Source organism: Palaemon carinicauda, chromosome 23 (assembly GCF_036898095.1).
Source record: "Palaemon carinicauda isolate YSFRI2023 chromosome 23, ASM3689809v2, whole genome shotgun sequence".
NCBI lineage: Eukaryota > Metazoa > Arthropoda > Malacostraca > Decapoda > Palaemonidae > Palaemon > Palaemon carinicauda.
In genome coordinates this window covers 112,611,790-112,627,220 of record NC_090747.1, presented here as the reverse complement: position 1 = coordinate 112,627,220, position 15,431 = coordinate 112,611,790, and the positions used below count along the sequence as shown (strand labels likewise).

At 37.8% G+C, this 15,431-nt stretch overlaps 1 protein-coding gene across 1 annotated transcript; it reads right to left on the bottom strand.

Annotated features, from left to right (window-relative positions):
* Window positions 1–3,594: 3,594 nt before the first annotated feature.
* Window positions 3,595–15,431, bottom strand: LOC137617389 (vitellogenin-like). The gene is made up of 15 exons (XM_068347408.1): window positions 15,334–15,431; window positions 13,681–13,923; window positions 13,371–13,561; window positions 12,131–13,225; window positions 11,587–11,743; window positions 9,827–11,461; window positions 9,390–9,635; window positions 8,894–9,057; window positions 8,180–8,781; window positions 7,672–8,053; window positions 6,633–7,322; window positions 5,997–6,524; window positions 5,530–5,893; window positions 4,881–5,158; window positions 3,595–4,766 (listed from the first exon to the last, which is right to left on the bottom strand). Exons 1-15 carry the CDS (start codon window positions 15,383–15,385, stop codon window positions 3,762–3,764), a joined length of 7,632 nt encoding a protein of 2,543 aa, XP_068203509.1. The 5' UTR covers window positions 15,386–15,431; the 3' UTR covers window positions 3,595–3,761.

The following is a 15,431-nucleotide window of genomic DNA, read 5'->3' as shown; positions in this document are numbered from 1 at the left end:
TCAAGGAGAACTATCAGAAAAGACCAAAATGTCAACAAAGAAAAGATTGGAGATGAAGGTAAATTCCAAGAGAGATGGAACTGAATTAGCAGAACTATCCAAAACAATTAAGGGATTTTGACAAAGGAAAAATCTATTTCTGGGGAGATACCTGTGACGCCCGGTGAAAAGTCCTTCTTTACACTTTTCTGATGTAAATACTTCCAAATATACCAGAGAAATTTAAAGTATGGAATGCAGAGGTTACTACCCTCGCGCGGACGCCCAGTGGGCGTCGTGTATAAAGCAGGGGCGTGTGAAAACCACTATTCACAGGCTGTCTTCCATTTAGATCACTCCTTCATCAAAGGGAAGGGGCATAACAGAGACCCTATCTATCATACCTTCGCCATTCCACCGACGCTAGCGCCCTCTGAACTGCATCCTTCTTTTGGATATCGATATCTCATGAACGATGTCCATTATCTTTTCTGTTTGCTGCTGAATGACTTATAAGTATTATTTGGAATTAGAAGGAGACTATTGAACGTTGTAGCTATTCAGTTGTAAGACTTTGTCAAAACATGATCTTATGATTTTTTTCGATAAAGATTAAGACAGTATATATAGTGCAGATGCATAATTGAATATTGAAAGTTTTTCATTATGATCATATCCATGATTGTTCTAACAATATAATTTTGTATATTTCCCATGCGTTACTTGAAAGCTAAGAATGAGGGGTTGTCAAGAATTCTCTTCACTCTTTCTTCTTTACATTTTATTTTTATTTAGCTTGTGTATAACGTAGTTAAGTTACCCCTGGTATTCCGTTTTCAGCCGAATCACTTGATTCGATATTTCGTTTACTGTCTACCAAGTCGCGGTTAGACTACGGTAAGCTGACTGGGACTCAATTTATCCCTAGTGGCTCTTCATGACATCACAGTGGTGAAGATCTGAGCCAGACTACATACGCTGCATATACTGTGGCTCTTTTCACATAATTCATTCAGCTTACCTGGATCAAAGCAAGTACCCAACTGAATTAGAGGTAAGGGCTCTACCACCAGGCATTCGCTGCTGCAAACTCAAAGGTTCGTTCATTACTCCTCTTTCGACGAGGCTGTCAAGAGCTATGCAGCCCATCTGCACCTGACGTGTGGAAGGACCGGGGGTAAAATGACCCATTTATCTGACAAATTTCCACGTAGACCTCTTACTGCTATCATCCATGCCGCCTCACAGGCTGCCAGTTATCCCCACAGCCTAAAACAGTTGCAAGGTAAACCCTCCTTGTCGAATTCTGATTAACACACCTTCACTGAGAGGTTGTTCACGCCTCAGCAACGCCCCTGAAGTCCGATTACACAGACCCCATTCTACTAGAGTGCCACTGCACTCTGGAGACTTATTATTGAGCACTGTTACAGTGTTGTTGCACTGCACCACCTCTACCCATTATTGAGCACTGTTACAGTGTTGTTGCACTGCACCACCTCTACCCTACTTTTTCACTTATGCAAAGAATTTTAGGGCCCCCGATGCGTCAAGAAGTAAAAATTATTCTTAACCAGTGCACTACAGTCTTGAGACAGCTTTGATGGCCAAGTTCTGGAATACAATACATTTACGGTTCAACAAAATGAGTTAAGCTTTTAAAGGCCTTGGTGTTGACCTGAAAAAAAAGCGGTAAAATGCCCCATTTATCTGACAAATTTCCACGTAGACCTCTTACTGCTATCATCCATGCCGCCCCACAGGCTGCCAGTTATCCCCACAGCCTAAAACAGTTGCAAGGTAAACCCTCCTTGTCGAATTCTGATTAACACACCTTCACTGAGAGGTTGTTCACGCCTCAGCAACGCCCCTGAAGTCCGATTACACAGACCCCATTCTACTAGAGTGCCACTGCACTCTGGAGACTTATTATTGAGCACTGTTACAGTGTTGTTGCACTGCACCACCTCTACCCATTATTGAGCACTGTTACAGTGTTGTTGCACTGCACCACCTCTACCCAACCTTTTCACTTATGCAAAGAATTTTAGGGCCCCCGATGCGTCAAGAAGTAAAAATTATTCTTAACCAGTGCACTACAGTCTTGAGACAGCTTTGATGGCCAAGATCTGGAATACAATACATTTACGGTTCAACAAAATGAGTTAAGCTTTTAAAGGCCTTTGTGTTGACCTGAAAAAAAGCGGTTGATCTCATTGATTCTCTAGAAAAGTTTCTAATATCACTTAGAGAAAGGTATGAAGAGCTGAAGCTAGAGGCCACGATTTTATGTAGCAAAACAATACAAATCAACTAAAGAAAGGCCAATAAAAAAGAGAAATAGGAGTTATGATACAAACACTACTTCAGCCTTGGAGGAAGTAGATTTTTCCCCCAGAGAAAAATTTAGCTTTGAAACTTATAAATGTCATTTTATATAAATGGTTTGTTGCCTCACAACCTCAGAGGGTAGTATACCAATCAGTGTATGAAAGATTCAATGTAGTGGGCAGTTTAAGTACTTTATCTGATGCTGAGATAAAAACCGAGGTTGAGAAATTTGTCAGTGCTTTTCCTAGAGGCTTCAGTGACAATAGTGTGTTGGCAGCTTTTGTCAAGCTCATACCATGTGTCACTCCATCCCAAAAGGCAATTTTGTCACATGATGAAGGGCTTCCTGATACCTTTAGAATATATCTTAGCATGATTGTTACTAATTTATCAGGAGAAAGGTTATTTAGCAAATTGGTGCTAATGGAAATTCATCTTAAGGTCTCAATTACTGATGAAAGGTTAAGTACTTCATGTTTGCTTGATATGGAAAGTATTGTTATAAAAAAATACATTTTGATGATTTAATCAAAGAATTTACTTAGGTAAGGTGTAGAAGGAGGGAATTTTCATAGTCACTGTAAAAAATAACAGTAATTTTAACAAATTGAAGAAACATTTCTTCCATAATAATCCATATCTTTTCTTGATCGCAAATCCTTATAGTAATTTGTCATATAATATAAACTGAATAATGTGGCCAAAGTTATTTCTAGTCTATAAAATTGAAAGAAATGAAATAAAAACTTTATACAAAACCTTACGGTACATTAGCCGTTTCCTCGTAAAAAAAAAGAAATAAAAACATTCTTCCTTATACAATATATGATTCAATTTCTTTATAGCGAGGAAGGCCTCCCTAAATATAAGTGCCCCGGGCCCCCTAATAACTAAATCGGGCTCTGCATTATTAGTCAAAGGCACAAACCTTATATTCGGACGATGAGAAAACAAGTAGTGTACTGGAAAGGTTTTAATAGTTATATGAGGGTGAGAGGGATAAAAGTTGTAAGGCATAGTAAAACTATATAATTATATATAATAAAGATAAACAATGATAAATGTGAATGTAGTTAGTAGCACACACAACCTCCATAGTTGGCAGAAAGCTACTAAGTAAGAATATGTTGAAAGAGTAAGCAGCATTTGTTGGTCTAAAAGACTAGGTTGATTAACTTTGAAGTTTAGAAGACTAGAATTTTTTCTTTTTTTTTTCTTTTTTTTTTAGAAAATATGGTCACATTCTCAATATATGAACGAGTAAGAATTCATTCTAATATTAGGATAGAAAAGACGATTATTTTTGTTATAAGGCGGATATTTATTATCTTTTTTAGATACACTTGATTATTTGTGTACAGTATTTTTCATGTGTTCCTTAAAAGCTAAGAATCCAGTCATATAGACTAGCGCATCAAATTTGAGGTGTGTTCTGAGGAAAAGCGAGAGAATTAGCATCCAAGAGGGAAGACCTCTTTAATTCCTTTAGTCTCGCAGATGGCACGGTAAGCCTTTGCAACATGACATGCATTTCTGCTTGCAAAGCACATCTTCATGAATGGCTCTGGGCGTACGACTGGGTTGCATCGTGATCGAATTCCGAAGAGGGCTTGGCAGTGAAGCGCATGTATCACTGGAACCTGCATGGGAATTACAGGAGCAACTTGAGGGGTCTGGCACTGCTGATTTTCTTGCCAGGACTTGACAAGTTCTTGCATATTAGGTGCCCTTGAACCTTGAGGAGTCATCCAGTCATTTCCCATCTCCCCGTCATAGGTGCCTAAAAGACCAGCCACTTTGCCAAATGTCCAGCCAGACACTTCAACTGATGCTGCGTGGCTCATTCTGTAAACACGAAGTGTTATGAATGGTGTCCTCACTTTGATCTTTTCCTGATCTTTGACTATCTCAACTTCACCTTGAACCTCTCTAGGGTTACTGACTGGACGTCCATTTACAGTAACAGTAAAGTCAGGTTTGACCTCCATTGTAGCTCCAGCTGCCTTCATAATGAAGTGTGGGGAAAGAGCAGACTTTTGATTTTCCATCATCACGGAGTGAGTCTTGTACTGTGCAAGCAAGACTTTGCATCCAGAATGGTGTACTCGTAGAACTGCTCCATCAAATGTAAGGATCTCGGTTCCATCAACAACCATGGCTGTACGATTGAAAGGTGGTAAAAGATAACGAGCATGACGAGGGAGGAATTTGTAGTAAGTCCACACAATGTTATCAACTGGAGTTGGCATAATGGCTTCAAACCACCACAATACACGGTCAACGACTGGAACTGGATTCAGTGAAACATAAGACAAAGCTTGAGGAAGTGAGTGGACTGGTCGGCGTATAGGTAGTTGTAACTGGAAGTGACGACCTTCCATCTGAACAGGTAGGTAGAGTGCTTGTTGTACAACATTCTTAAACCACTTATTAATGCTCTTGAACATCATTTGATCCTAGAAAGGAAAAGGAAAAAATATGATAGCAGAATTTTCCTATTTGTAAGTAGAATATTGGTGTATCTATTAAACTATTGCACAAATTTCTTTGAAATATGCAAATGGTCTTACAAAGTTCATATGGTTGACAATCCAGTTAACCATATGTGTGGGTTTCTTATAGAGCATGATGTTACGTCGCTGCATGTCGACGTTCCTTCTAAGAGTAGACTTGATTTTGTTCAGAATCTGTTTCAATCCCTGGTATTCCTCTTGGTGGTTCCTCCAAAGGGATTCAAATTCGGATTCTACATTCCTATAGACAGAACTCTCCTGGAACTCTGACCACCAGCGTTGAATTTCCTGAGGCATTTCACCAGTCTTCATACCGCGAGCAGTTCCCACCACAACTGTGGAAAAATATAGATGTTTAAACACGGCTTATTCACAGTTTATTTACAAGTTTTTATAAATAAGCAGTTTAATTTCATATATTTTTATTAAATTCATTGATTTACCTTGTATTATTCTATTTAAATTGTAAACATTATAAATTTCACTTTTAACATACCCACCTAATGCAAACCTTCTTATCTGGAGCAAATAAAGAAATAAACTTTTCTTCATATTACAACCATAAAAGATGATAATACATGCAAGTTAATGCCTTTGGTAAAAATGTACATCATATCGCTTTTTATTTAAAATATGCTAGAAGAAATTTTTGATATTTCATTTATATGTAAAGATGATAAGTATACCTTCAAAGAAATATACTAACCTTCATTAACTACTCTAGTTAATCCAGAAAATTGTTCTTTAAGAGTCCTTATCATGTTGGATACAGATGAAGATAAAGTCTGTTGGAAGTGAGCGTACTGAGACCAAAGTTTTGAGTATCCCTCAGCAATGTTGGAGACAAGGTCACTATGAGTCCATTTTCTGATATTATCTAAACTAGGAATGACTAAATCGTTCTCTAAGTCAGAATAGATTCTCGAGGCTTCATTCTTGATTTCCTGCCATAATACTGACATTTGGGCAGAGGGTGATCCAGAACCCTCTTTTAAAACTTCCATGCTCATAGAATCCATCCAGTTGCCTGCAGATGAAATGTGGTTCCTCCAGACATCATAAAGTTTACTCTGAAAAATGAAAAGCATCACTACAAGGTGCACTTGATGCATTTCTTCATATTCAGCTAAGAAATGGGAAAGCTTGAAATAAAGAAAATATACTTGATCATACCTTGATTTGATGCAGCTTTTCACCTTCATACTTAGTTTCCAGCTTCATCATTGAGGGAGAAGTAAGCATCAAATGAGCCATGCCGATTGGCCTTTTCTCCATGGTTTCTGGGTTGGCTTCTGAGATGCAGACCTCGACATCCTTCAATCCTTTCATACCAATCTTGGTTACATGCATTTTGTCACTTCCATGCTTCCTTGTGGTCATTTCTATAAATGCTGGCTTGCAAAGTTCAGAATAAATATCATAAGTTCCAATAAGAGAGGTCATAGCCTTGCCTTCAGCTCTTACTCCATAGCAAGAAGAACTCTGATGAGGATGCAGTGCTAGAGCAATGTCTACAGCCTTTTGATTTTCATTCTTCACCATGAAAGAAATAGCAGCAATTCTGCCAGTCCTCATATCCACTCTTCCTGACATCAAGAAAGAAGTAGGAGAAGAGAGAGTCTTGTGGAATTTAATATCAAATCCATAATTACCAGGACCACCTGCAGCACTTACGATTACTTTGGGCTGAACCTTGAGCACCTGAAAAATAGATATGTTGTGAATTTGAATAAGGAATTAGTTTTATTAAAAGTGTATTTCTTTATTTAATTTTAAGATTTAGAAAATAAGATATTTTATATAACCCACCTTTCCTGAAAGTTGTGCTTCAACAACAACTGTGTTTTTAGCAAAGATGCTGGATTCCAATTTTCCAATAATCTTATCTTCTGGCTTCTGGAAAATGTCTAGTTCTACAGTTCCTGTGAGCTTTTCTTCATCTCTTCTAAGTTGAATATCCATTCGACGGTCCCTTTCTAGATTTGGATGACTGATGCGACCGCTATATCTGTATTCACCATTCCAGTCAGAGTGAGAATGACTTACAGCAATTTCATACTTTGATTCACTGACACCCATGTGAGGAATAACCTTGCAGTGGCATTCTGCACCAGGCATACCAATGCAGTGATTGCATTTACATTCTCCCTCCATTGTGCGAGAAGGTGACATGAGTAACAATGAAAGAGAATGGCGTTCATGGTTCTTGAAGTGTGCTCGATAAAGGGCCGAAGAATGTGTGGCCATAGAAGTCATGGATGATGAAGTAGAGGATAGGAGATGCTCCAATGCCTTCATAAGTTCAGATACCTGTTTGAGGTTAAGTTCTACTTCAAAGCCTTGAACTCCACCCTCAGGAGAAAGTTTTAGCTTATACATAGCACCATTTGCAGGAGAGCCCATTTCAATGACCCACTTAGTACTGTATTCACCTTGTTGATTATTCATCTGAAGTTGGGTCCTTATTGGTTGTTGGAGTGATGGGCAGGAAATGTCAATCTGTAAATTATTAATATTATATACCAAGAATTTATTATCGCAAAACTACTTGCAGATTTTTTTATTGTTTTAGATGATAAATTATGTGAGAATATTTAGTTAACAAGAAAAACTATTTAAAATAACTTGTGTACATGATATGGTCTTACTTTATTTATTGAATCTTATCAATAAATAAAAGAATTCTTCATATATGAAATCTCTTATCAGAAAATAACATGTTTTGCTTGCTAACAATTCCTATAATACCAACTTGCATTTGCAAATTTAGGTTTGGCCACTATTGCTCTGCAATGAAGAGTAGCTGAAAAATTGTCTCACTCTATCTTAATTATACATAATAGTTTACCTTTAGATCAGCTTCCCTTTGGCTTGGAGTCCAATGATGCATTGCTTCCAAGTTCATTCTTGACTGTTGACCTTCAGGAGCATTGAGATCCACTTTGGTCATCATTTTCCAATTGCGAAGTCCTTCACGCCATTCAAGAGAAGTTTGGGAATTCCACTTATACTCTTTGTTTGCGGGTGTCCTGAGTGTTCCTTCTGTCTCTACTTTTGGTCCTGAGGACTCTTTCTCTACCATTACCATAGCATTCATTTTGTACATTTGTTGGCTGGGAGTAGTAACTTCTAGCATCAAGCTGTTCCTTCCTATAAACCAAGTGCGAGGATCGCTGAGCTTCAGTTCAGCTTTGAACTGATGCTGTTTCTCTAAGTAAATCCAGTTACCTCTGTAAAAGTAGAAAGTTCCAGAATCTATTACCTACCTAATATAAACTGGACATTTATATAGGATTGTGCATGAAAGTTATTGATACTGAAAACATCACTGTAAAAGTGTAACATCAAGAACTTACTGGATAACACAGTCTTGTAGAGTTGCTAATGGATTAACCATTCTGACTTCAGCCTTGATTTTCTTATTTGGGTTACGATCAGCATCCCAGGCATATACGACATTTGCTTTCTTGCTTTCAAAATCAATATCCAAGAAGCCTTTCCTTCTCAGTGGGGAAGAGCTCTTTGGCGCGATGAGTCTATTTAAACTGAGGTGAAGAATTTTCTCGCTGACCATGACATTCACGGTGTTTTCCACGATGGATGGAATAATCATCTTAAATTGCATACTTGTTTCCTTTCCATCTCGAGTTGCCATGTTCCATTCTGTAGCAATAAGACGTTCTTCTCTGTTCTTTAGCTCAAATGTGAAGGCCTGCTTTCCATGCATTAATATAAAGGAAGTCGAGACTGTATAGGGTTGGAAACGAAGTAAAACAACCCTCATTTCAGTCTTTAACTGAGTGTTTTTAGAAGAGATCATAGTTGTGAGTGGTCCTTCTACTTGGAGAATAGGACTTTCTCCATGTTTAGCAACTGCTTTAACTTGATACTGAGAACTTCCTTGACCTGCTGCAGAAGCTTCAAGCATCATTTTCTTCATGTGTGCTGGGATATCAAGCTAGAAAAATTTTAAACAATTAGTTTCATGGACAAGCGTTCAACTTATTGGTCTTTTATGAAAGGGATTTTTTGCTATGATCAGGTAAAAGAAAAAGAAAAAAAATACTCACTAATAACTTCAAATGATGTGTTTCTCCAGATCGCATCATCATCATCTCGACTTCGATAACCTTTGCACTTTCTCCTTGGGAAACCACTTGTAATACAACTCCTTTTTTACTTTCTTGATTGTATAAAACAAAGTTTTTCTTATATCTGGCGCTTCCCATTTTAGCTAAAAAAGAAAAAAATAATATGGATATTAAATTAGAGACAAGAACACCTTTCCCATTATAAAAAAGGATTATCAAAACTCTTGATATTAGAATGAATCGGAGCCAACTATCTGAGTCCTCCTGCTCAGATTGTCCGCTAGCATGTTCTTCTTGCCCGGAATGAAAGGAGCTGATAGGGTTACCGAATTGTCTTCTTTCCATAGATATTCTAAGTATTTATTTAAAATATTAGTTTAAGAAAATTTGTCCCCGTATGAAACAGAAAGAAAACAAGTTTATGTTTGATGGTCCATCTCAAAAGAAGAATCAAGAACCTTGATATTGCACAAACCTTCAAAATCAGTTTTCAGTGCCATATCCATGAATGAGCTTCCTTCCATGACATGCGTGGCAGTCATTTCAACCTTTTCATTTCCTTTCTGACCAAACTTGAGAGCTGACTTGTACTGTGATTCACTTTCCTTCCTTACAAAAGAGACCAAGTTCCATTGTCGGAATGCAAGGTTTGTTTCAAACTTGCGCAGCCTTCTTGGATAAGGAATCATGGATCCCTCAATATAACGCAGGTCTCCGCTAGCTGTTAAGAAAGTTACAAAGAGATATATATATATATATATATATATATATATATATATATATATATATATATATATATAGCTTTAAAAATGTCCACATTACACCAAACAAAGTTATTTCAATATAAATATATAAATTTTATATAATTTTTTAAATGTTATGCCATTAGCAATTATCATATGTAATGAATACCTTCAAAGTTGAGTTGGACACGTTCCCTAACTGCAGCTAATGTCTGCAGTGCCATATCCAATTTGGCTTCTTCTCCTTCTCCAATCATCAAGAACTTAGCTTCAATACCCTTTGTACTAGGATTGTACTGTCTGCTTTCACTGAAATAAGCAATCATCTCTAGTTGTTTTTCTGATTGAGTCCACTTTCTGGTCATCTGGATCTTGATACCTCCTAAACGCTCTGATTCAAACGTTGCAGAGATTTTCTTTGCCTCTCCTTCATAAGTAGAGGAAATAAGAGCATTGCATTTCCTTGGTGAGGAAGATCCTGGAGTTTCGAGCTCAATCTTCATTACTCTATGTCCTCCAGTATTTTCTTCTCTACCCTTTACACGGATTCCTCTCATACCCGAGTCGGCCTTTTCTAAGAACACTTGGATGTTAGCAGGTGGACCAAGAGGAAGACCTTCACTGCGGAAAATATTTGGTATGTTAACATCGTAACAAAGTTTAAGTCCTAGCATTGGTTCCATTTTCATTACACAAGACCGAGACTGGAATCGTGTGCTTTTTACCGATGAAGGAGTGAATTTCCTCTCCTCCTGACCCCTTAATCTACTCATAAGGTAGGTTTCACTCTTCAAATTCAACAACTCCATTTTCTCTGGTATCTCTAATTCTACCTCAAAGCCTTCACCAGGTGTGTATTTAGCATTAATGCTGGTTCCAACATTTGTTGAAATGCGATTGCTCATTTTAATGCCAGCAAGTACAACATGAGTCTCATAGCCTATAAAAGCATCTATTTGAGTCGATAAACTTGGGTAGAATTTTATAGTACCAGGAGTCCCCGATGTTAGGCCCTTAACATGAGTTTCCATCTTGAGACCAACCATGGTTGTTCCCTCTAGTTTCATAATGAGGGGTAATCCATGTATTGTAGGCAAATGATAGTCCAGGTAAAGCTGAGCTGTTCTAACTGTATCCATGTTTTTTTCTGCTGCTCTGTTAATCATATCATCAAAACTATCAAATAGGTTATTGATAACTTCATCCATTTTGATATTTTTCATATTTCCCATTAAAGATCCAAAGGCCATTTCCTGATTATTAATGCGAGCATAGAAGTCTGCTTTCTGCATGTGTCTGTTTCCAGATAATTTATCAAAGAGATGAGAGATCTGTGACAAATCAATAGACCTCCTTTGCCTGAAAGAGCCTTGTAACCGTTCGTTTATCTTGTTGAATGTTTCTTCAATATTTGATGAGAGATCACGGAGAATTTGTCTGGATGAGGTTTTCCGCAGGTAACTCTCTGGGCCAAACATTTCTTCTATGATTGATTCAATTCCTTCAAATCGTGCTCCAATCTCTCCAATATTGAAAGGTGTAGCTCCAAGGGCTCCCGTAAGATTAAGGTTAACCGAGCGGGGAATAAAAGATCCTGGAGCGTAGATGAGATTAGACTCCATACCAGCACCTACACCAAAGGTTGGGGCATAGTATGATAGATCAACATTGCGAGAGATCTTTCGCCAGTCCTTGGTGAAGTTAGATGGCAGCACCATGGTCTCAAGCATATTTTTGAGATTTCCCTTAAAAGAATTAGCTGATTCACGGACATTCTGCAGATGACTTAAGATGAAACTCCTCACTGCAAAGGTAAATGATAAATTTCCTTTTTTTAGCAGTTTTTTCATTTAAAAAAAATATATTTTAGGAAGTTGCAGGCAATTCCATTAAAATGTTTTAATTAAGAAATAGGGGCTGTAGCCTTACCTTGAGTATTTTCTTCTATGGCAATTTTTTCAGCAATCTTCTTCATATCTTCATATTTGGCACATTTGACTGCTGCTAGATATGATCCAATACGAACTTCAGTTTTCTTTCTTGGATCAAGTGCAACATTAATCTGCTGTTTGATTGCCGGATGTAGCTGTAAAAAACAATTATGAGAGAGAAGAATACATAGAAATTATGCACTTTACCTATACCCTAAGCCCATTAAGAATGACTTTGAATGTTAAAACTTAGCAACATCATCATGATTTGTCTTATATTTACAGAATTCTTTGATATTATAAGGCACGTTAGTCAACATTGGTGAAAACTATTTTGACGATCACAACTGCTACATAAACTAACACATATTTCCATCAGTTAATGCAATGTGCTCCAAAGAAAGAAATGCTAAATTACTTTGGAATAATTATACGATATTTTAAAACCAATACCAAATTCTGCCTAATTTGATTCAAACATTAAATGAATCATACAGTATACCCAATTATAGTTTCCTATTTGTTGTTAAATTGAGACTTACTTCTTGGGTACAGCGAACGTTTCTGAAGGCTTGTGTGGCAGCGATGCGAATACCTTGGTCAGCCTCTGAATTTTCTATGCACTGCACAATTGGTCGAGCCATTTCAGAATTCATTACGCCCATATTTCCAAGAGACTTAAGTAAAACGAGAGCTTGCTTTCTAACTTCTTCGTTAGGTGAAGGTGTGCAAACTTGTCCTACTTTGGTGCTTAGAGTTTCAGCCAACTGGCGAACGGGAGCTATTTCTTGGCATTTGGGATTTTGCCTGCAATAAGTATGCACCATGGATGCACCAGCTAAAGTGGTCCTTGGGAAACGTTGGTACTGTTCAAATAGAGGTTTCAAAGCTTCAATAGAGTGAATACATGGTCGGGGCATGAAGTACATTGAAGCAGCATAAAGAGCAGCTCGTCCTCCAGTAGCCTTTCCAGAAACCAACTCTTGAACCATAACCTTAACTGCTCCAGATTCGTAAACAAAAGCTAATCCATCTAAGAACATACTTTCAAGCTTTTGACGTTGTTCGCAGATCTGGCCTCCCCGGATCTTCTCCAGAGTTTGTGGTATTGCTTCTTCAGGTACGGTGCGCAAATAATGTAAGGCTTTGGCAAAATAAGAAGCAGCATCTTCTTGGACTCCATGCTTTACCTTTTCACATACTTCTTTTAGCAGTTCGTCTACCTTGGCTACCATTGATGGATTTTTCTTTAGTGTTTGCTGGTCATAACGAAGAGTCTTTCTGATAAAGCGACTAGGGAGCTGAGAAACTGCTGGTGGAACGTTGTCGGTTTCTGACTCGAATTGTAAAATTGATTCTTGGACAGCTTCTATGTACTTATAAGAACCATAGGCTGGTCGGATGATGTTCTTGTCTTTACAAGTGATGCTGGTGTAAACACCTTTTGTAATTTCTTGTTTGCATTCTGAAAAGGATTCTTCCATAGGCAAAGGAGCTTTTAACCAAGCTTTCGTTGACTCAGCTCGGTTGATATAATGATCTTGGCAGAACCGATGGTTTTTCATTTTCATCACAACAACCTTTTCTCCTTCATTTTTCACTTCATACATAGTTGAACAGTTACCAATTATATCAGTCTGATGAAATAGAAAAAAGTATATGATTAATAAAATTAGATTTATACTATTGATACTGTCATGTCCAGAAAATCCTTATCTCTGATTGATTTATTATTTTTTTTTTACTGTTATTATCCCTACTAATATCTGTCAGACAATTTACCTCTGTAAAGTTCAGACCCGAGTTGATAGAGGAGTTGGAAGGCAGGGTGTTCTGGAAAACAGAAGCAATTCCCTTTTTTATGTTGACAGACCAAACATCATCATCAGGATGGGCACAGGACTCCATCACCCGTCCATCGATGATAGACACGACCAAGGGGTACCTCTCGAGGAATACGGGTGCACTATTTCCTGACAGAAGGAAGCAACTTACACTGATACCGGATCCCAAAATTCAATTTGGTTTTTTTTTTCCAATTTTGAATCCGAAATGAATGTTCATCTTTATGACAGTTCCTATAAGTACCTACCTGCACGGCTTATGAGAGAGGGCTCCTTCATTGTGATGGCCATGTCACAGGGAGAGAGCCAGGAAAGCTCAACCTTAGATGTCCCTTCCAAGTCTACATTCCCTCCTTCCACGTCGTTCAATTTGATCTGGGACTTCCCCTTGTATGAATACACGTAAGTCTTCCCAGGGGTATAGAAGAGTTTGGGCGATCCAGCTACTGGGCATTCTCTTGAGCATAGCTTAGTTGCAGATGGCCAAGGAGCTGGAAAAGATATCAAGTTGACACATAAGCCAAGGAGCTGGAAAAGATAAATTGACACATAAGGCATGGAACTGGAAAAAATATCAAGTTGACACATAAGCCAAGGAGCTGGAAAAGATATCAAGTTGACACATAAGCCAAGGAGCTGGAAAAGATATCAAGTTGACACATAAGGCAAGGAACTGGAAAAGATATCAAGTTGACACATAAGCGAAGGAGCTGGAAAAGATATCAAGTTGACACATAAGGCAAGGAACTGGAAAAGATATCAAGTTGACACATAAAGCAAGGAACTGGAAAAGATATCAAGTTGACACATAAGTCAAGGAGCTGGAAAAGATATCAAGTTGACACATAAGGCAAGGAACTGGAAAAGATATCAAGTTGACACATAAGCCTAGGAGCTGAAAAAGATATCAAGTGGACACATAAGCCTAGGAGCTGGAAAAGATATCAAGTTGACACATAAGCCTAGGAGCTGGAAAAGATATCAAGTTGACACATAAGCCAAGGAGCTGGAAAAGATATCAAGTTGACACATAAGCCAAGGAGCTGGAAAAGATATCAAGTTGACACATAAGCCAAGGAGCTGGAAAAGATATCAAGTTGACACATAAGTCAAGGAGCTGGAAAAGATATCAAGTTGACACATAAGCCAAGGAGCTGGAAAAGATATCAAGTTGACACATAAGGCAAGGAGCTGGAAAAGATATCAAGTTGACACATAAGGCAAGGAACTGGAAAAGATATCAAGTTGACACATAAGGCAAGGAACTGGAAAAGATATCAAGTTGACACATAAGCCTAGGAGGTGGAAAAGATATCAAGTTGACACATAAGCTAAGGAGCTGGAAAAGATATCAAGTTGGCAATAAACTAAGAAGCTGGAAAAGATATCAAGTTGACACATAAGCCAAGGAGCTGGAAAAGATATCAAGTTGACACATAAGCCAAGGGGCTGGAAAAGATATCAAGTTGACACATAAGCCAAGGAGCTGGAAAAGATATCAAGTTGACACATAAGCCTAGGAGCTGGAAAATACTTCAAGTTGAAAGCTCCATAATGGAAGTCATTACAAAGATTACTTAAGAGGTAGAAGTTTAGGTTCATTAAATGATTCATTAAGTTATGTAAGTAATGAAATTAGTATAATGATCGTACATAGTAACCATACATTTTTTTTCTGAACTCGATTGACATCTCTGACGTGTTAGAATTAAGCATCCAATCGTTTTCTTTATCTAGAAAGGGGTTTCTCGCAACAAATCTTAACAAATATTGCTTTAATGGAAAAATATTGATACATTTTATGCATACATTAATATGAACCGTTATCTATACTTGACATCTTGAAGACATAATACATTTGATAATCAACTATTAAGTACTTGTGAATTAATAATATTTACCAGCTGAAGCTGTCGCCAAGATGGCAAGAACGAGTAGAGTTGAAGAGGTCATGGTGGCAGGTTGGTGTCACCACAACCACTGATTAGATCTGTTTTCG

Bases quoted from the DNA above. Each gene is read 5' to 3' on its own strand.
- LOC137617389 (XM_068347408.1), bottom strand. From the start codon at position 15,385: ATGACCTCTTCAACTCTACTCGTTCTTGCCATCTTGGCGACAGCTTCA. The intron at 6,525-6,632 runs GTGGGTTATATA...TCTATTTTTCAG, and splicing joins AAGCACAACTTTCAGGAAAG to GTGCTCAAGGTTCAGCCCAA. The intron at 5,159-5,529 runs GTTAGTATATTT...ATTTTTCCACAG, and splicing joins AACTAGAGTAGTTAATGAAG to TTGTGGTGGGAACTGCTCGC.